This window comes from Gobio gobio (genome assembly GCF_949357685.1).
Source record: "Gobio gobio genome assembly, chromosome: 24".
Lineage (NCBI taxonomy): Eukaryota > Metazoa > Chordata > Actinopteri > Cypriniformes > Gobionidae > Gobio > Gobio gobio.
In genome coordinates this window covers 27082176-27103742 of record NC_137120.1, presented here as the reverse complement: position 1 = coordinate 27103742, position 21567 = coordinate 27082176, and the positions used below count along the sequence as shown (strand labels likewise).

At 44.5% G+C, this 21567-nt stretch overlaps 1 protein-coding gene across 1 annotated transcript in view; it reads left to right on the top strand.

The window, feature by feature from the left end:
• Positions 1–16412, top strand: part of capn8 (calpain 8) — a gene marked incomplete at its 5' end in the record, with an annotated part of 29100 nt that extends 12688 nt beyond the window's left edge. The window contains 10 exons of the mRNA XM_079808512.1: positions 11664–11875; positions 12067–12103; positions 13612–13677; positions 13760–13817; positions 14613–14677; positions 15374–15442; positions 15612–15690; positions 15813–15929; positions 16020–16078; positions 16169–16412. Of these exons, the coding sequence (XP_079664638.1) occupies positions 11664–11875; positions 12067–12103; positions 13612–13677; positions 13760–13817; positions 14613–14677; positions 15374–15442; positions 15612–15690; positions 15813–15929; positions 16020–16078; positions 16169–16192 (786 nt within the window). The 3' untranslated portion in view covers positions 16193–16412. The remainder of the gene's footprint in view (positions 1–11663; positions 11876–12066; positions 12104–13611; positions 13678–13759; positions 13818–14612; positions 14678–15373; positions 15443–15611; positions 15691–15812; positions 15930–16019; positions 16079–16168) is intronic.
• Between the last annotated feature and the right edge of the window lie 5155 nt (positions 16413–21567).

Below are 21567 nucleotides of genomic sequence, written 5' to 3'. Positions count from 1 at the left end.
CCCTCGAGGTAGCTGGGAAGACCAGGGACTCGCTTCACCAGGGAGGCCATGCGGGCCTACCAACTGCAAAGAAATCGGGCATTCCTCTGTCACAGCTTAGCTGGACGTGCTACTCATAGCACTTCATGCTCATCCACAGCGGCTGGGGACCGGGAGCTGGCTTCAGGGAGGTACCATGCCTACCATCTGATAGCAGAACGTGCTTTCCACTCATAGCACTTTACATCCACCACAGCGGCCGGGGAGCCGGCCTCTGCTCAGTGACTGGAACTGGCCAGAAACCACGAGCCAGAGCGTGCCCTCAGAGGAGGCCACGTGGGCCTACTACTCCAAAGCGAATCCCCTCAGGGAAGCCCGTGCAGCTTGCCTGATAGCAGCCCATGCTACAATCTGTTACCGAAACTGGGGACCGGGGAATGAATCCAGGGAGGCGCAATGCCTCCACCTGGTAGCAGAACATGCCGTACGTAGCGCTTCGCTAGTCGTCTCACTTCTGCGCCTGAGAAACGGCCGCTAGTGGTCTCAGCGCCTGAGAATCGGGAGCTCGCTTTCAGGGAGGCAACCGTGCCTACCAACTGATAGCAGAACGTGGTACTCGTAGCACTTCACGCTCATTACCACAGCGACTGGGTACTCGTAGCACGCTCACCTACTAGCACTCATGCTAGCCATCCAGTGACTGGGGCCCAGGAATGCCATCCGCAGAGGAGGTCAAGTGGGCCTGCTTACCCCACAGCAGGCCCATAGGGAGGCCCGGTAGGGCCTACCACCGATTCACATTGCCAACAGCAGTGTACTCAGCGGAAGTGCTTAAACAAAGACCCTCTAAAGCGAGGGGAGTACAACTTACGTCACCTGCATCGGGGCGGCTGTCATACTTTCCATGCAGCGGCCAACCGTAAACGCGAGGGCGTCAGTCATCGGCAATGCTCGGGCCTCAGGGGAGCATCCAACCAGAACCGCATTAACAGAAGGTTTAACCGATGTTCAGCTCGACCCGGGCCCTAAAAGGAGGTGAAGCAGAGACATAAAGCAAGGGAACAATATCACAGAAATGTGAAATCCACCGGCCGTACCATCCTCCAGGAAGAGGCCGGGAGCCGCCATCTAAGCTCCGAAAGGCGGAAACAGCAGATAAAGTCTAATCGCCACTGGCGAAAAGACGCTTAGTTCCACCCCACGACCACTGGCGAAGTCGCTGTCTCCTGCACCACCTCGTCTGCATTACTTGTGACCCCAGAACGCAGAGAAGGGGACGGGCCTTGGCCGGACGACTCTGTAACAGAGGAGGCTGAAACAAGGATGCATAAGCAACGCCATGTTCTTAAATAAAAAGACAGGCCAGGGGCGAACATCTTTATTAAAAGGGAACGCCCCCATCCTTGACAAAGCCTAGGCCAAGTGGTGCGACATAAGTCCGCACTAGATCTACTCAGGGCCCGGGAAAGAAATATTATCACCTCTAATATTACACAATGAGGCCCCAAAAACCCTTTTCCCAAAGCCCCGCAGAGCTGGGCGCAGATCTCACTACAGCTCGTGCGTTAGTGCATACCCGGTCTTCAGCTACTTCCCACTTTTACGCTAGGAAAAACACAGCTCGCCTCTTACACTACAAGCCCTCGGGCAAGAGCGCGATTCAGTTACCCACATAGTGGGAAAAAAAAAAAAACATAGCACCGAGAGGCAGCAGACTCTACTAGCAGAAAGTGAGGTATTCACACACAACCACATAATGTTGCAAGGAAGATCGTTCTTAGCTTACTCACGGGGAGCTGCAGGCCCTGCGAAGATCCAGCGGCGATCCAAATTTCCCCAGGAAACCTCTCAGGCGAGCGAAGGTACAAAAGTCCTGAAAAACATAGTTTTGAAAATGTTTCACCCTCATCGAGGGGGACTCACCAATCGCTCCTCGCGGCGCTACAAACCAGCCGTCGAGCTAGTGTCCGCCACCATCCTGAGGGGGGCGCTTTCACAAACAAACCAGGCGAACCGGCAGAATCTTACATTTTCTGCTCATCATAGGCCACCGGCCTGATGTAAAGCGCCCGGGGGAAAACCAGAGGAAGGGAAAAAAGGCAGCGTTCATCTCCACGCTCCTCGGGGGGTGGAGTCCGCTGCCTGCGCTGGTTCCAGTTACCAGCCCCGGCTTCCTTCCTCTTCCTGTCGCGGGTGTCCCGCCTCCCCTGCGCCCCAGTCCTCCGCGGCGGGGCGCTCGAGAGGCGACGCTGGCTCGCTATTCCCGTCTCCAGCCCTCAGACTGGAATGGGCCGGGGACACCCGACTGCCTGGGCGCAGTCCCGGACCTCAGCGGAATGCATGTCCTGAATGCCGCCGAGCGCGCCTTCGCCTCTCCGAACTTTCCCACCACCGCCTCTACGGAGGTGCCAAAAAGTTCAGAAGGTTAAACCGGGGCATCAGGGAGAAAGGATTTTTTCTTTCTCCCCGATGTCCAAACGGTTTAACCACAGATGTCTCTCCGCCATCGGCGCTATCTGTACGGTGGCCCAGAGAGCGAAAACCGCGGTCCGGCGCGACTCGACTACCGCCTCAGGGGGTCCCTCCCCCTGATCGAGGTCCCTCAGCAGGTCCGCCTGGTAAGCCTGCAACATAGCTGTGGTGTGCAAAGCCGCCGCAGCGTGACCCACTGACATGTACGCCCTGCCATTCAGGCGTTTAGACCGGCAGGGTGGGAGCCACAGTGTCGCCGGCCGCCCAGAGGCGAGATAAACATAACATCTCGTCCACGGGCGGCATCGACACATACCCAGCCAGGCAGTCCCTCGACATCAGCGACATTTAGCTCGCCGATGTCGACAGATGCGGGGCTGAGTATGGTTTCTTCCATCCCCTCGAGATCTGCTGATGGAGATCTGGAAGGAATGGAAGACTCCCAGGAGTTGGGAGGTCATGGGCGGGGAGAAACCGATCGTCCGAACTGTTTGGACGCTCAGCCTTTCTCCTCACGCGCCGCAAAGGCAGCTGCAGTCTACCCGCAGCGCGTTCCATGACTTCCAGCAACTCCCCGTACATGGGACAGGATGGTTTGAAAAGCTCCAGCATTTTTAACTGACTCACCCATCCTCTGCTCGAGTGGAAGAGCAGCAGACGAGGAGGAGGAACATAAATCCAGCTCCTTCCTCCGAGGTCCGCCTCTCGCGATCTGGATCGTCCTCAAGAACCATAACTGTCTCCAAGCGACGAGCCAGATCCATCTGGGAAGCGCTTTTGGTATTTAGACGCCGCTCAGCCTCAGCTCGAGCGTGGCCGTTCCCAGATGCTGAAACCTCTCCCCTCGAGAAGAGGTCCCGCCGAGAGCGGAGCGTTTCCAGAGGACAACGCTCACAAATACTTTCACAAGAGGTTCGCAAACCTCTCGTGCATGCTCTTCTCCCAGACAGTAAACGTAAAGTGTGTGTGTATCCAAAGCGCAAGATACACGTTCAAAACACACCTGCAGAAGTGGCGTTCTCAGCACACTTCATTGTTATCCTTCTTGTAGACGTTTTACGTGAAGACAGGCAAAACAGTCCCTGAAGACGAAAAGATACTGTCATGTTGGCAAGGCGCCCTTATATACTTCCTGGTCGCACCTTGATGACATCATAGGCTGTCGCCGGTCAATAGGATTGACGTGATTCAATGTGATTTCAGGCACCAGTCACGCTGGAGGCGTTCCCCGTAGCGTCAAAGCTGACGCAGCGCGAGTTCCCTTTCGAAAGGGAACTCATTCCTTTGGGAGAGAACACAAAATTTCTTGGGCAACTCAATACTTTTTGGTAAGAACGCAAAGTTTCTTGGGAGAACGCAATGCTTTTTGGAGAGAACGTCTAAGGTTACGTATGTAACCTCTGTTCCCTGAGAACAGGGAACGAGCGCTGCGTCTAGCTGACGCTATGGGGAAACGCCCTCGGCGTGACTGGTGTCTGAAGCTACTATCGAATCACGGCAAAGTCTTTGACCGACGTCAGCCCATGACGTCATCATCGTGCGACCCGGAAGTATAAAAGGGCGCCGTGCCAACACATACACATCTTCTCGTCTGAAGGGACTGTATGGCAGATAGGCCCTGAAGCATGGCAACGCGACGCAGCGCTCGTTCCCTGTTCTCAGGGAACAGAGGTTACATACGTAACCTTAGACGTTCCCTTTCGAAGGGAACTCTCGCTGCGTCTAGCTGACGCTATGGGGAACGATATACCAATGCTGCCATGCTGAGGGGAGTGTCTGCCCATTGGCAGTGACAACTGTCAACACAAGTAATTCATAGAAAAATCTGAGTGATTCCCCCTCAGGTCACTGGGCTGACAGTGACAGCACTCCCTACGGTCATAGCCCAAGCTATGCAACTAAACGGAACCCTAACGCACTGCGTGGGGTTCCATCCAGACAGCTCGAAGGCCCGGGACCACTACTTCCACCGAAGGGGTCCCTTTAAGGGAATGTGGCTAGGGGACCCGAAGGAACCCCAGCCAGTCACTACTCGGGAAACCAGTTCTCCCGAGTGCCACCAGGGAGGCCTGACCTGGTGCCCTAAGTGTTATGGACACTTCGGTTTAGCCAACCCTGTCTGTTCAAAACAGAGCCTCTGGATGGTGCCCAGGGGGCATCCAAGCTAAGGGACTGAAACACTGGCAGTCCTACTTAGCCCGGAACTCAGAGACGGGTTATCCAAGAGAGCAATACTCAGCGTAGTGCTTTTCAACCCTTGCGATCGAGGGGAGTCTGCGTGCTCAAATCAAGGATCTACCAGGTGCTTGTGTTTCAAAGCAGTAGGGAGGCCGAAAGGGCCTAATGACTGATCTAACAGGGAGGCCTCATGAGAGGCCTACGACCGTCTGACCAGGCTCAGGCGGCTGAGCACTCATAGACGACCCTCATTGAGGGGAGCAGCTGAGCCTGCCTGGCGAGTAACCTTCAGCTGTAGGCCCAACTACCACAAGTTCTCACAGAGAACTGGTAATCAAAGTACCTAGCTCAGGAACTTCACCTTCAAGGAGGCCCTGTGGGCCTACTACTTTGATAGCGGGTATTCCAGGGAGGCCTATAGAGGCCTACTACCTAACCGCAAGCCATGCTGGAAACCCAAGCATCCTGGCTCGGGCAATACCGCCAATTTACCGCCAAGAGCGTTCAAGCTCACTTCCAGGGAGGCCTAGGGAGGCCTACCACCTGCCAGCGAAGCATGATCCTGCTGAGGTTACCCTTGTTTTCTCGAGGAGGCCTAATGGAGGCCTATTACTTGACAGTCAAGCTACGCAGGCTAGTCGAGCATCCTGTTTAAGGAACCCGTCCTCAAGGGAGGCCTATTAAGGCCTACTACCTGATAACCAGCCTTTAGGGAGGCCTGTAGAGGCCTACTACCTGTTTGCAATACGTGCTAACTGTTTCAAATGACTGGGTCCCAGGAACGCCTTAGGGAGTCCTGATGGGGCCTACTACCGTCTGACCAGGCTCAGGCGGCTGAGCACTCATAGACGACCCTCATTGAGGGGAGCAGCTGAGCCTGCCTGGCGAGTAACCTTCAGCTGTAGGCCCAACTACCACAAGTTCTCACAGAGAACTGGTAATCAAAGTACCTAGCTCAGGAACTTCACCTTCAAGGAGGCCCTGTGGGCCTACTACTTTGATAGCGGGTATTCCAGGGAGGCCTATAGAGGCCTACTACCTAACCGCAAGCCATGCTGGAAACCCAAGCATCCTGGCTCGGGCAATACCGCCAATTTACCGCCAAGAGCGTTCAAGCTCACTTCCAGGGAGGCCTAGGGAGGCCTACCACCTGCCAGCGAAGCATGATCCTGCTGAGGTTACCCTTGTTTTCTCGAGGAGGCCTAATGGAGGCCTATTACTTGACAGTCAAGCTACGCAGGCTAGTCGAGCATCCTGTTTAAGGAACCCGTCCTCAAGGGAGGCCTATTAAGGCCTACTACCTGATAACCAGCCTTTAGGGAGGCCTGTAGAGGCCTACTACCTGTTTGCAATACGTGCTAACTGTTTCAAATGACTGGGTCCCAGGAACGCCTTAGGGAGTCCTGATGGGGCCTACTACCTAGTTCGAGTGACCACAATCTGGGAGCTCACCCTCCGGGAGCCCTATTGAGGCCTACTACTCGACAGTCAAGCTACGCAGGCTTTTCGAGCATCCTGATTAAGGAACTCGCCCTCAAGGGAGGCCTATTAAGGCCTACTACCTGATAACCAGCCTTTAGGGAGGCCTGGAGAGGCCTGCTACCTGTTTGCAATTCGTGCTAACTGTTTCAAATGACTGGGTCCCAGGAACGACTTAACAGCAGGCCTTCAGGGAGGCCTGATGAGGCCTACAACCTGCCTCTGGTAGTGATCACACAAAATTTCTTGGGCAACTCAATACTTTTTGGTAAGAACGCAAAGTTTCTTGGGAGAACGCAATGCTTTTTGGAGAGAACGTCTAAGGTTACGTATGTAACCTCTGTTCCCTGAGAACAGGGAACGAGCGCTGCGTCTAGCTGACGCTATGGGGAAACGCCCTCGGCGTGACTGGTGTCTGAAGCTACTATCGAATCATGGCAAAGTCTTTGACCGACGTCAGTCCATGACGTCATCATCGTGCGACCCGGAAGTATAAAAGGGCGCCGTGCCAACACATACACATCTTCTCGTCTGAAGGGACTGTATGGCAGATAGGCCCTGAAACATGGCAACGCGACGCAGCGCTCGTTCCCTGTTCTCAGGGAACAGAGGTTACATACGTAACCTTAGACGTTCCCTTTCAAAAGGGAACTCTCGCTGCGTCTAGCTGACGCTATGGGGAACGATATACCAACGCCACCATGCTGAGGGGAGTGTCTGCCCATTGGCAGTGACAACTGTCAACACAAGTAATTCATAGAAAAATCTGAGTGATTCCCCCTCAGGTCACTGGGCTGACAGTGCCTAGAGCGGCCGATAGCAGCAGCAGTCTGCTTGGTGGCCCGGAGAAAAAGATCTGTGGTGCGGCGCAGCTCAGCAACCGCCTCAGGGGACAGCCCGGCCCCCTGGTCGAGATCCTCCAGCAGGTCCGCCTGGTATGCCTGAAACACCGCCATGGTGTGAAAAGCAGCACCAGCCTGACCTGCTGCCGTGTATGCCCCTGCCATTAAAGCACAACGTGATTTAGAGAGGCAGAATTTGAGCTCTCAGTGTTGATGCCCACGAAATGCGAGAAAAGTTCGCAAACTTTCCTCGCCAGTCGGTAGCCTCAACACATATCCATATTCCCCTATCCCCTTGACATCAGCGAAGTTAAAACGCTGATGTTGATGAATATTGGGTCGAATATGGATTCTTCCATGCCCTCTCGATCTCTGTAAGAAGATCAAGAAGGAATGGAAGGCTCATCTGAGCTGATGGTTTATGGCCAAGGAGAAATCGATTGTGCAATCTATCACGAGCGATCTCTCCTCTAACGCGCCAACATGGCAGCCGCAGCCTGCCTGCAGTACGTTCCATAACATTCATCAGCTCAGAACACACGGTCAAGGTGGCTGAGAGGATTCATACCACTCTCACCAGCCATCCTTAAGAGCACTTGCTGTTTAGTCTCGTTAGCCGCCAGATCGTCGCGACGATCGGCGAGCTGCATCTGAGAACCCATGATGTATGCCAGCGCTCAGCCTCAGCTTGAGCGGGACAGCATCATCCAGTCCCAGATGCCAAACTCTCTTCCCTCAGGAAAAAAGCCAGACTAGAGTGGAGCGATCTCAGATTGAAAACCGCTCACACTCACACACAAACAACTTCAAATGAACTTGACTGTGCATGCTCTTGATCCCAGGCAGTAAATACACACTCGTGTGTATTTAATAATTGAATTTGTTTTACCTAATCTCGTATAGCAGTTCAAACAGACAGTCCCTGAAGACGAGAAAGATGTGTATGTGTTGGCACGGCGCCCTTTTATACTTCCGGGTCGCACGATGATGACGTCATGGGCTGACGTCGGTCAAAGACTTTGCCGTGATTCGATAGTAGCTTCAGACACCAGTCACGCCGAGGGCGTTCCCCATAGCGTCAGCTAGACGCAGCGAGAGTTCCCTTTCGAAAGGGAACACAAAGTTTCTCGGGCGAACGAAATCCCATTGGGAAGAACCCACATTTTCTCGGGGGAACACAATGCTTTGGAAGACTTTCAGTTTACTCAATGCTTTTGGTTAAGAACACAAAGTTTCTCTAATTTCTCCCAAAGAACGCAATCCTTTGGGAGAGAATGCAAATTTCTTGGGGAATGCAATCCTTTGGGAAAAAACACGAAGTTTCTCAGGGGAACATATTCGTCTGGTAGAGAAAGCAAAACATTTCGGTGGAACGCAATCCCTTTGGGACAGAATTCAAAGTTTCTCGAGGGAACGCAATCCTTTGGGAGAGAACGGCAAGTTTCTTGAGGGAATGCAATCCTTTGGGAAAAACCGCAAAGTCTCTCGGGGGAACACATTCATTTGGGAGTGGACGCAAAGTTTCTCAGGGGAACACAATCCTTTGTGAGAGAACAAAAAGTTTCTTGGGGAACGCAATCCCTTTGGAAAATCTGCAAAGTCTCTAGGGGGAACAAATTCCTTTGGGAGAGAAAGGCCCTGCTGCTGCCGAGGCAGAGCGGCCGCTTCAGTCATGGGATCACAAATGGATCCGGCAGAGGGGTTAGAGATGGGCATCGCCCTTTCTCTGACTTCACCTGCCAGGTTCAGTGTTTCATCTCAGGGTTGAAAGCACACGTTGTGGTTTCTTCCGGTCTGCAATAAAGGATCACTGGCTTAGATCTTGCGTAGTCAAGGCAACGCGTAGATTATATATCCACAATGTATTTATAAGTGGAGGGAACTGAGCTGACAGGATTTTATTCCCTTTCTCTCTATATGTTCATATCATGATTCTTTTTGCGTTTTAGATTCTAATATGAGTATTCAGCCTGACTGGTTTTGAATGTATTTAATTTTGAGAAATTAAATCATAGATCTTTTTGGCTTGAAAAAATGTAGATGCCTATGTGAAATGCTATTTCTAAAATCCATGTTTATGGTAAGGGCATGCGCCGAGTGCTTCGTGCCCTTTCTAATTTCAAAATGTGGAAGCAGAGCGAAGTCCTCTAAGGGCAAGGCGGATCTGAGGACCGTTATTTTCATGAAGAGGGCTTTGTCAAATAAAAAGTCCTGACGCCATCAATGTCAGGCTTCTGAGGGTCCCCTCCATAGGAAGGCGGTGTCCACCTCATTATATGGTGCCTGTCTCCCTTTGGTGCCCTCAGGAGACCATTCTGCCAACCCCACCAACCCCACATTCTGCGAACCACCCGGTTTGCCGCTTCAGGGCACTGCGCTTGCTGTTCGCAATATACCAAAGGCCAGTCTTGAGGGACTGATGCCATTAGAGATTTTTTGGTGGAAACATCTACCAAGTATATCTTGGTGGGTCCTGCAGAAGCAGGCTCTGGTTTTGACACAGGAAGTAGAGACTCTTCTGCGAAAGGAGGCTATAAAAAGGGGTTCCTCCACCCAGCAGGGAGTCAGGGTTTTACAGCAGCTACTTCACTTTGCCACTGAAGGATGGAGGGTATTCATCCTTCTATGGCACAGGAGGTCCCGGAGGTTCGCTTTCAGGGGAGAAGCGTACCAATATCATGTACTTCCCTTTGGTCTAGTTTTGTAACCCCGCTTTCACGGCGTGTGTGGGGGCTGCAGTACCGCCGCGGCGCCTGCAGGGCACCCACATACTAATTTATATCAACGATTGATTGATCTTTAGCTCAGTAACAGAGCATATGGCGGTTCAACATTGAGATGTTGTGCTTGCTCATATGGAAAAGTTGGGGTGGAGGCTGAACGCAAAGAAAAGTGTGCAGTATAGAGGACCACTTATCTGGGTATGGGATTCAGTGGCGATGCCGGCTCATCTGTCACCTGTACGTGTTGCATCGATTCTCTCAGCTGTAAAGAAACCAAAGCTAGTCCGGCCACTCACTGTCAAACTGTTTCAGAAACTGTTAGGTCTTATGGCAGCTGCGTCCAACGGGATAGCTTTGGTCTGCTGAGCATAAGACAGTGGCAGTGGTGGCTCAAAATCAAGGGGTTTTCCCTGAGGAAATAGCATTTTAGAAATAGCATTTCACATAGGCATCAATTTTTTCAAGCCAAAACGATCTGATTTAATTTCTCAAAATTAAATATATTCAAAACCAATCAGTCAGGCTGAATACTGAAGAATCTAAAACGCAAAAAGAATCATGACATGAACATATAGAGAGAAAGGGAATCAAATCCCGTCAGCTCAGTTCCCTCCACTTATAAATACATTGCGGATATATAATCTATGCGTTGCCTTGACTACGCGAGATCCAGGCCAGTGATCCTTTATTGCAGACCGGAAGAAACCGCAATGTGTGCTTTCAACCCTGAGATGAAACACTGGACCTGGCAGGTGAAGGCAGAGAAAGGGCGATGCCCATCTCTAACCCCTCTGCCGGATCCATTTGTGATCCCCATAACTGAAGCGGCCGCTCTGCCTAGGCAGCAGCAGGACCTGAGCCGCGGGGAACGCGAGCCGAAGCACCCTTCTCGAAGAGCGCCCTGCGCATTCTAATTGACAAACGCTCACAGTGCTCACAACCAGCTCCCTCGAGAGCTACCTGAGCGTGCTGCGCTCCCATACAAACAACACGCATGGAATGTGTATCCCCACCCGTGATGTTTTAGCGTGGGCAGGGATGAACACACTTAAATGTGTGTGCACTCTTTGTCAGTATATGTATTATTTTTGTGTGAAGTGAAAAATCCCAGTATTTTCAAAAATTCCTGGTCTGACATCCGAAAGGGAGGAGGACAGAAGCCCTGCAGTATGACTGGTCTTACAGTATTAGTAGGAACCTTCGGAATATAGCCCAGCCTAGGGTGTAAGAAGGCCTTTCTATTCGTGATCCCAATGACTGAAGCGGCCGCTCTGCCTCTGAAGCAGCAGGACCTGAGCCGCGGGGAATGCAAGCCGAAGCACCCTCCTCGAAGAGCACAGAATTTGAAACATTCATGCTCTGTCAGTGGCACCACTCTTCACATAAGACAGTGGCGGCTCAAAACCAAGGGGTTTTCCCCGAGGGGATACCCGCTCCGCATGATCAAAGTGCTGCGGCGATGTCTTCGTGCTTAGTCATGTGGAAAGATCCTTGGTGTATGTCTCAAAGGCCGGTGTTGGGGACTCATGTTCATCCCGTTACGCTAACGACAGAGACTTCCCTCGCGGGCTGAGGAGCGATCATGAGTGGTCGCTCGACTCAGGGTCTGTGGCAGGTCCAGCAGCTCTCAGCCTTCCCCTTGGCCCACACAATGTTTCTTGGAGGAGCGCAATACTTTTGGGGGAAAACACACATTTTGTCAGGGGAGAGCAATGCTTTTTGGAGAGAACACAAAGTTTCTCGGGGGAACACAATCCCTTGGGAGAGTACTCAAAGTTTCTTGTGGGAGCGCAATACTTTTGGGAGAGAACACAACATTTCTTGGGGGGACACAATCCTTTTGTGAGCGTACGCAAAAGCATTGAAATATAATTTTTCCTAATTTTAATTTTAATTAATTTAAATACATTTGTTCTATCTATTTATCTATTCTATATGGAAAAACCTTTGCAAGTTTTCAGATACAATATCACCCGTGTTTGTGTTGCAGTTCAAGGGTCGCAACAATATTCATCTTGGTCCTGACATACTGCTGCGTCAGCAGTCCGTTGCAGGGAGCAGCACCTTCATCAACCTGCGAGAGGTGAGTGAGCGCTTCAAACTGCCTCCTGGTGAATACATCATCATCCCCTCCACTTTCGAGCCGCATCGCAAGGGAAGCTTCATACTGCGTGTGTTCACAGAGAAAGAGGCTGCAGCCAGGTTAGTTCCAAATAGTTCTAGTTTTAGACCACATGGTGGTGATGTTGCACAGGTTCTGTTCTGTTTAGAGTGGATAGTAACACTAAAACATCTGTTTGATATGTTTTTGTCTGACCAATAAATCATAATTGTTCCTTAAACTTTTGCACCCAAATTCATGATGGATGTATTTCTGACTCTCGTCCCTGCAGCCCAATGGATGCAGAGATCAGTGCAGATATAAAAAGGGTGAATTTATAATTTATAATTTACAAACAGTGTATATATATATATATATATATATATATATATATATATATATATATATATATATATATATATATATATATATATATACATATATATAGATATATACACTCACCTAAAGGATTATTAGGAACACCTGTTCAATTTCTCATTAATGCAATTATCTAATCAACCAATCACATGGCAGTTGCTTCAATGCATTTAGGGGTGTGGTCCTGGTCAAGACAATCTCCTGAACTCCAAACTGAATGTCAGAATGGGAAAGAAAGATGATTTAAGCAATTTTGAGCGTGGCATGGTTGTTGGTGCCAGACGGGCCGGTCTGAGTATTTCACAATCTGCTCAGTTACTGGGATTTTCACGCACAACAATTTCTAGGGTTTACAAAGAATGGTGTGAAAAGGGAAAAACATCCAGTATTTGGCACTCCTGTGGGCGAAAATGCCTTGTTGATGCTAGAGGTCAGAGGAGAATGGGCCGACTGATTCAAGCTGATAGAAGAGCAACTTTGACTGAAATAACCACTCGTTACAACCAAGGTATGCAGCAAAGCATTTGTGAAGCTACAACATGCACAACCTTGAGGCGGATGGGCCACAACAGCAGAAGACCCCACCGGGTACCACTCATCTCCACTACAAATAGAAAAAAGAGGCTACAATTTGCACAAGCTCACCAAAATTGGACAGTTGAAGACTGAGAAAAAGGGAAAAATGCTGCCTGGTCTGATGAGTCTCGATTTCTGTTGAGACATTCAGATGGTAGAGTCAGAATTTGACATAAACAGAATAAGAACATGGATCCATCATGCCTTGTTACCACTGTGCAGGCTGGTGGTGGTGGTGTAATGGTGTGGGGGATTTTTTCTTGGCACACTTTAGGCCCCTTAGTTCCAATTGGGCATCGTTTAAATGCCACGGCCTACCTGAGCATTGTTTCTGACCATGTCCATCCCTTTATGACCACCATGTGCCCATGATGGCTATTTCCAGCAGGATAATGCACCATGTCACAAAGCTCGAATCATTTCAAATTGGTTTCTTGAACATGACAATGAGTTCACTGTACTAAAATGGCCCCCACAGTCACCAGATCTCAACCCAATAGAGCATCTTTGGGATGTGGTGGAACGGGAGCTTCGTGCCCTGGATGTGCATCCCACAAATCTCCATCAACTGCAAGATGCTATCCTATCAATATGGGCCAACATTTCTAAAGAATGCTTTCAGGACCTTGTTGAATCAATGCCACGTAGAATTAAGGCAGTTCTGAAGGCGAAAGGGGGTCAAACACAGTATTAGAATGGTGTTCCTAATAATCCTTTAGGTGAGTATATATATATATATATATATATATATATATATATATATATATATATATATATATATATATATATATATATATATATATATATATATATATATATATATATATATATATATATTATTTTTATTAATTTTTTTTATTAAAAAAAAACATTTCTTTCCCAGCAATACATATCTGAGAGTGATGTGGACCCACATTTCAAACACCTTTTCCAAAAAATGGCTGGAAATGTAAGTCACATGACACCATTTTCAGTTTTGGGTAATTATCTTTTTATTGTTCCCATTTGCATATCTTATCTTTACTCTGCAGGACTCAGAGGTGTCTGTGTTTGAACTACAGCAGACCCTGGACAGTGTTATTTCGAAACGTAGGAAAACACACTTTTCCACTTTTATTTTCATTTATATCAACATAGTGCTGGGAATCGATTAATTTTTTTTTGACTTATTAATCACATTTCTTCTGTAATTAATCAAGATTAAGCACAAGTTTTTAATATTTTGATATTGTAATAATTTCAGTTACTCTCCAAATTAATGAAGAAACCATTTAAAGACAGCTTATTTTAAATGTGTTGTAATTGCATCTTTATGAATGAGAATGAAGGCCAGTATCACTGATACTAATGCCTCTATGAAACATTAATGACATTACATTATCCTAATATGCGAATACATTTTGGCAAAATTCTGGCGGAGTGTTTTTGTTATTGTTTGTTCAAGAGCAAAAGAGAACTCGATGTGTGCACGAGACCAAATCTGTTGGTGCGTCAAGTGTGTGTGTCATGGTGTGTGTGTGTCTTAGGTGGTGAATAAATGTGGCTGACTCCCTGATCAGCGGTGACTCTACTGAACTAGGGTTCTGATTGAGACGCAGCCACACAGACAGGACATTGACATACAGGGCGTTCTCTTGTGTCTTGTCGTGCTTATATTGTTTAAAAGCATTTACATGAATAAGAGCGTGATCATATAATGTAACGCTAGGCAAAAATGGATATACATTTTTTTTTATGCGTTACTGAAAAAAATAATCGCCCGCGTTAACACGTTAATTTGCCCAGCCCTAATCAATATATTTGAATTTGCATTTGAAAACCCCTTGAAATAGTTTAACAATCTGTGCTGGTCATTCTTACAATGTTTTGTGGTATTTCACACAGGAACCGATCTGAAGACAGATGGATTCAGTATGGAAACCTGTCGCCACATTATCAGCCTGCTGGATGTATCCTTACCTCACTAAATTCGATTCAGTTCAATTTCACTTTATTGTTGGAATTTTTTACAAAAATGGTCTTGCATCTCTCAGCATTTATTGTCTCACATTAGTTCACATCAATACACATCCACATCAAATACACAACAATAGACACCACTTGAAGAAAAAAAGAATGTATATATACTACATGGATTAATGCAGGGATTCACTTTTTTTTTTTTTTTGTCAGTCAAACCTCTATGAAATATTTTCTACTCCCTGAGATTTTAAGTTATATTTATATTTAAATAATTCAACAACACATTTGCATGTTCACAGTTCTCTGATGTCAGATGACTATTTCCTTTCCTAACTATTTCCTATATCTTATATTTTAAAAATCCCATTTTGTTTTTTGTTTTTTGAATTATTTATTTTGATTTTAAATTGCATGTTTGAGCTTTTTTAACTGAAAGTATATCTTAAAATATGTCAGTGCCATTGTTTTGTCTCAAGATGCACACCAGTAATGTTTTTTTAAAGGCATATTTATAAAAGCTACTTAAATATCCTAATTGAATGGCTTAATCTAAACGCTGTCTGTGAAACCGGGCCTAAGATTTAATTATTAGCTTTTCATCAACTTGTTTTAAGTGTGCATTAAGATTCTCATAACTAGCATCCTTTAATTGTACCCTGCTATAATCTTTGACCTCAGTCCAGAGAGATGGCAGTGGCAAACTTGGCCTTGTGGAGTTTCACACACTGTGGACAAAGATCCAGAAATATTTGGTATAATATATATTTTGGAATAATACTTAAGATTAATAAAAATAAAAATAAACTTGGCACAAATTTATTGTACATCCCTACCACAGTGCAACAATTTTGTTTGGATCAATTCTTCATTTTTTAGTGATGTTTATTATTGATTGTGGATTTTCTTGTCGTACCTCATCAGGAAATTTTTAAGAACCGTGATACAGACAACTCAGGAACAATGAGTTCGCATGAGATGAGAGATGCCGTGAAAGAAGCAGGTAATGAGTATATGGTTAGACAGACTATTGAAGACAATGAATAAATTTCTTCTAAAAGTGTATAATAATACATAGATCGTAATATAGAGTGAAGTAATGCTTGTCTGCATTTTCCTCCACAGGGTTCCAGCTGAACAATGAAGTACTTCAGGTGATAATCTCACGTTATGCCAATCAGCAGTACGCCATTGACTTTGATTGCTTTGTCAGTTGCCTGATTCGCCTGGAGATGCTCTTCAGTAAGTTTTGCCTAAGAAAGATTATCCAAAATGTCTTAAATTACAGTTGTGCTCTACACAGAAATTAATTTTCACCTGTGCTCTACACAGAAATGTTTAAAACGTTCGACAAGAAGAACAACGGGAAAATCGAGCTGGATATCTTGCAGGTGATGCACAAGTGTGACCATGGATATTGATATCTGCATCTTCTCAATGTAGCGTTATCATTTACAGATGTGTTGTTTTGTGTGTTGCAGTGGCTCTGCTTGGCCCTCAGTTGAAAATCCACTTACCATAATTTCATAAGAAGTCAATTTCCTGCAATTAAACTGAGGAGGACACAGTGGACCCGGAATAAACCCTAAAGAGGGGTTGCTTGAGTAAAAATCAACTAAAGACGGGTATTAGCTTAACTTTGAGTTACTTTGAAAATGAAATTTGTTTATGGTGCTTATTTGCTATAAATAAAAACATTTGCAATAATAAAGATGACTAAATCACATTTTTCATATTTACAAAGTCAGTCATTTTGATTATTCAATGTCCTGTTTAGATATAGCTACCAGTTTCCAACAAAATTGTACATTGTTTATACTGTACAAATCATAAACTAATGTGTAATTATACCATGGCATTTATGTATTGTAGTACAATGGTATCTTGTTTGCACATAAACATCCATTTAAATTCACAGATATCATACCTTATGACTAATATTTTTATAGGTGGCCTGTGAATGTGCGACTTCCGGTTTATTAGCCGTTAATAATTCAGCGTTCCAGGCAGCCCATAACCTGTGTTTCTCTTGCCTTATGCACCGTTTTTTCCCTCTGTTTCCCTCTGTTTCCCTCAAATAAGCAAGGAGTAAGCACCTTTGGCGATATAAATGAATGTAGGGCCATGCTTTGTTTACATCTAGCAACTGCAATTCCTGCGCTCAGGTAAGTTAGTTTGGCATGACTTTGCCTGGAACACTACTAAGTCGTGAGTCGTGGTTTGAAGTCGTGACTTACTGGCTCAAAAACCTATCTGGAACGCAGCATAAGATTGAACTATTTGCAATACAAACCAGAGTGGTTATGATTACGATGATAAATTAAAATACAATGATAACAAAAACTAGTTTGCTACATCAAGCAACACATTCATGCTTAAAATGTCCGCGTGGATACAAAATTTAGGCTATACAGACCTGATCGAGAATCTTTCGCTGCACTCACATTTCAGCAATCATGTTGCATGCGTGTACCTTTTCTGTCGGATGTTTAGGATCAATGCGCGATAGGGTTGGGTACCGAACTCGGTACTTTTAAGGGCACCGACCGAATTACGTCGGTAGGCCTACTACCGATCGAGTACTGATTCACATTAAATCAATCGGTACCAAATTTCGGTACCTGGTAACGCATCTGGTGATACAGACTAGTGTCTGTGAATATTAAACCGCAAAAAGACGTATCTAAATACGAATCCTGCGTGTCTCTGTGCGAATGAATGCCGTAGACGCGCGGTTTACCACTCCGGTGAGTCACTCAGAATCGCGCGTGACGGTCCCATGTTTCCATCTCTGCAGTCTCGAAGACATGAACGCACGAACGTCATCTGGTGCAACGACTCGATTTAAAATTCAACGAATATCAACAAATCCTTTAAACTTTGCTTAATTTAATCCTTATTAGTGCAACTCACCCTATAGTGTTTTTCACGTTAAGCGGTTTAAAAACGTCCCGCTGTTTTCAGTGATTGAAATACTGCAGCAGGTGCTGTATATGGATCATAAGTGCCCAAAACGTGCATCTTGTTCACATATTTTTGTTTTAAAATGGAAATTTGACAGGCTTGTGCTGCCGTTCTATGGCGGTTTCGCCCTCCAAGGCTCCGCGACAGTCACATGACTGAAAACTATGGCTAGAGTCACTTTATGAGCATTTTACCATTTAATTTGAGAAAAACTACAGTCATATCAAAAACACACAGAACCTCAAAAGTCTTCAGCAACCCGTCAAAATAAAAGTTCGGTTTATCTTGACAAATACATAACTGTTGTAGCCTACAGTAGAATTTAGATATGTCTCAATGTAATAATAATACTAATACTATTGTAATAATAATACTAACACTAATGTAATAATAATACATTATCAAAACTTAATTTTTTAAATAAAATTAAAAATTTTATTTTAACTGTAAAGCTTATTTGACAAAAAAAGTTTAATTAAATTAAAAGATAAATTATTGTCCTCGTTTGATTACCAGAAAATACACAACACGTAATTTGTGGGAAATCTTTTCATAGAAATGAAATTAAAAATAAAAAAATAATATGGTTGTTTTTATGAAATAAATTAAAGGGTTAGTTCACCACAAAATTAAAATAATGTAATTTATTACTCACCCTCATGCCGTTCCACACCCGTAAGACCTCCGTTCATCTTCGGAACACAAATTAAGATATTTTTGTTGAAATCTGAATGCTCAGTGAGGCATCCATATAGGGAGCAAAGCAATTTACACTCTCAAGAGCCATTAATGTACTAAAAACATATTTAAATCAGTCCATGTGAGTAGAGTGGTTCAATATTAATATCATAAAGTGACGATAATATTTTTGGTGCACCAAAAAAACCTAAATAACGACTTCTATAGTGATAATTCAAACAGCATTTCGCATTAAAGAAGGGAGAATGAAATATAACTGTGCAGTGCAACCTCGGCTTTGGGATCAGTACACTCTAAAAAAAAAGGCTCGTAATCATAGGGGAACCTTTTTTAGTGCTATATAGCACCAATTTTGGTGCTTCAGTGGTTCTTCAGCGGTTCTTCAGAGGTGCTATATAGCACCTTAGTCAAAGAACCGGTGAAGAACCTCTGAAGAACCGCTGAAGAACCTCTGAAGAACCGCTGAAGAACCACTGAAGCACCAAAATTGGTGCTATATAGCACTAAAAAAGGTTCCCCTATGATTACGAGCCAAGAACCATTTTTGGTGCAATATAGAACCTTTTTTTTTTTAGAGTGTAGTAAACGTTGCTCCGTCTGAAAGCACTGCGAGTTTGAGTCGATTATAATGTGCGTTTGAAATAGCAACACGTGTCAAAAATGTTTACAAACTAGTAATGCGAAGCGTTCCTGTTGTCCAACAAAATACAACGTTTAATTCAGTCAAGTGTTTGTGAGCTGATATTGGTTCTCATCACAGAATGAGGTAGACAATGCATTATTTTATAGTATTCTATAGTGATAAAGTCTATGTCAATCAGCACTACATACTTTATTTTTATGAAAATACCCGAGAAGGCTTGAAGAACTCAACCATATCTTGATGCAGTCGTGTTTATTGTCTTCATGTTTAACCAGTCAAAGCGTTTCTATCTTCTTTTTATTCAGCCTTTTACAGCGGTAGCTTCACATATTACTTCAAGACACTATTATGGGCGGTAGTGGCTCAGTGGTTCATGTAGGTTGTCTACAAACTAGAAGGTTGGTGGTTCGATCCCCGGTTCTACCTGACCAAGTGCCGAGGTGTCCATGAGCAAGACACCTAACCCCAGCTGCTCCCGACGAGCTGGATGGCGCCTTGCATGGCTGACACCGCCGTCGGTGTGTGAATGGGTGAATGTGAGGCAAATGTAAAGCGCTTTGGATGGTCGTAGGTCTGTTGAAAAGCGCTATATAAATGCAGTCCATTTACCATTTATTACTTCTCTGAGGCAAATGTGGAGTTTCTGCTCGAGGGCGCCCTCTGGCCTCCAGCATGAATGAAACTTTGGGGTAAAAAATAAGAAAAATAATATTTCTCTCTAAATAAATTTATATGACAATCCATATGATTTTCTTCAATGTACAGGAGTTTTTTCCACCACAATGGATGCATAAGAGGCTCATATTTCATATTAAAGACATAGACTTTAAGAAATTGATATCACAGATAAAAAGCACAGATTTTTATAATATTTGTTGTATTTTTTTATTTTAAACCTTTCTAATGATTTTTAGTAATAGGCTGTCTGCGTATTAACAGGTAACCCATCAGTTTTGTAAAATAAGTTTTCTGTAAAATATAAATATTACTATTATATTGTTATATTTATTCTTAAATACTCTCTTTTTAATAATGAAAATGTTATTGTAATAGTAATATTTCTTATTTTGTTAAATATGTTTATTTAGCAATAATAATAATAATAATCATAATTATTATTATTAGTCATATTAATATATAAACACAAAATGTTATACACACTTTTCATTTGTAAAAAAAAAAAATTATTATTATTTGTCTATTTCCACACTTTTAACAGCTGAGTAAATAAAGAAACTGAAAAGGGAAAATTTGTAAATTCTTCTCTTTTTTAACCAAGCAAAACAAATGTTGCATAAACACACCCTTATAGTCTTTATAATCCTCTACAGCAAATTATAGTATATTTCACTTTGAGGGAGACTTGGGCCTAACACATTTCAGCCCGTTGGAACAGAAAAAACACACCAGAATAGACTCTGGGGCCCGTTCTTCGTACGTCGCTAACTCAGTTAGCTGGATTTGATTGTTGACGATTTGACATGATCTCGGATTGTTTGGTTCTTCGAAGCTCATCCTGGACTTGCTGTCATAGTAACAGGTCTGTAAGCTTAAACCTGCTCATGAGCGGCTTATTTCATGTAAACAGGATTAGATTGCATCTTGAGGTGATACTTAAAATCTGTCCCAGCCACTGCTACTTTATTACAAGAGTTCATTACTGAACCAGGGGCAATAATAATAATTTTAAATAATAATAATAATATAAAAATGTTATATTGTAGGCTATATGTATATGAGAATGTATATAATATTATAATGTTGTTTATAATAATATAGACACAGCCACTTGATTGAGCGATTTATTTGTGATGGAATAATTACTTTATAATTTTATTGGAGGTTTACACACATGTTGTACAGTTACTCTGAGCCGTGCATTAATTTAAGTGATGACAGATATTATGGGATGGCTTAATGCAGCGCAAGAGATGCAGAGAATTTGACCCTTAAGAAACTTTAATACTGTCACGTTACAAATCTGCTCCAAATTGAATTAAAAATTAAATTACAACATTTAAATAAAAATGTAAAGGGTGTAAGAATACTGTATAAAATCGTGAATATAAATAATTGGTAATCATGTTAAAAAAACAAAAAACATTTATCATTTATCTATCATAACTTTTATGTTGGTTTGGTGGTTTGGCTGTTTCCTTATAAAGGTCCAGAAATTCGTGGGGTTTTTATTGTATAATTTGTCAAGTTTTTTTGCCAGGTGGCTTTTTTAATTAGGCTATATGATGTCATTACGTTGCTAACCTATCGCTGCATTGCTGATCGTGGTTTCGAGTATCGATGCATCTGCCCTCTTCAGGGAACACAAGAACGCTCTGTGATCTGTGATCATTTAATCCAGATATTTTAATCCAATCCGCAAATTCGTCTGAAGAACCAAATTAGCCAGAGATCAGTTATCACGATTAAAAGATCTGGGATCTGTCAAATCATCTTAGATGTAGGCTATTAAGCGAGGTACGAAGAACGGGCCCCTGTTCAACAGGAAGGACTGTTTGTTTATTCAACTCCCATCAGGTTGATGTGCCTGAACTCATGAGGAATCGTGAGAATTCG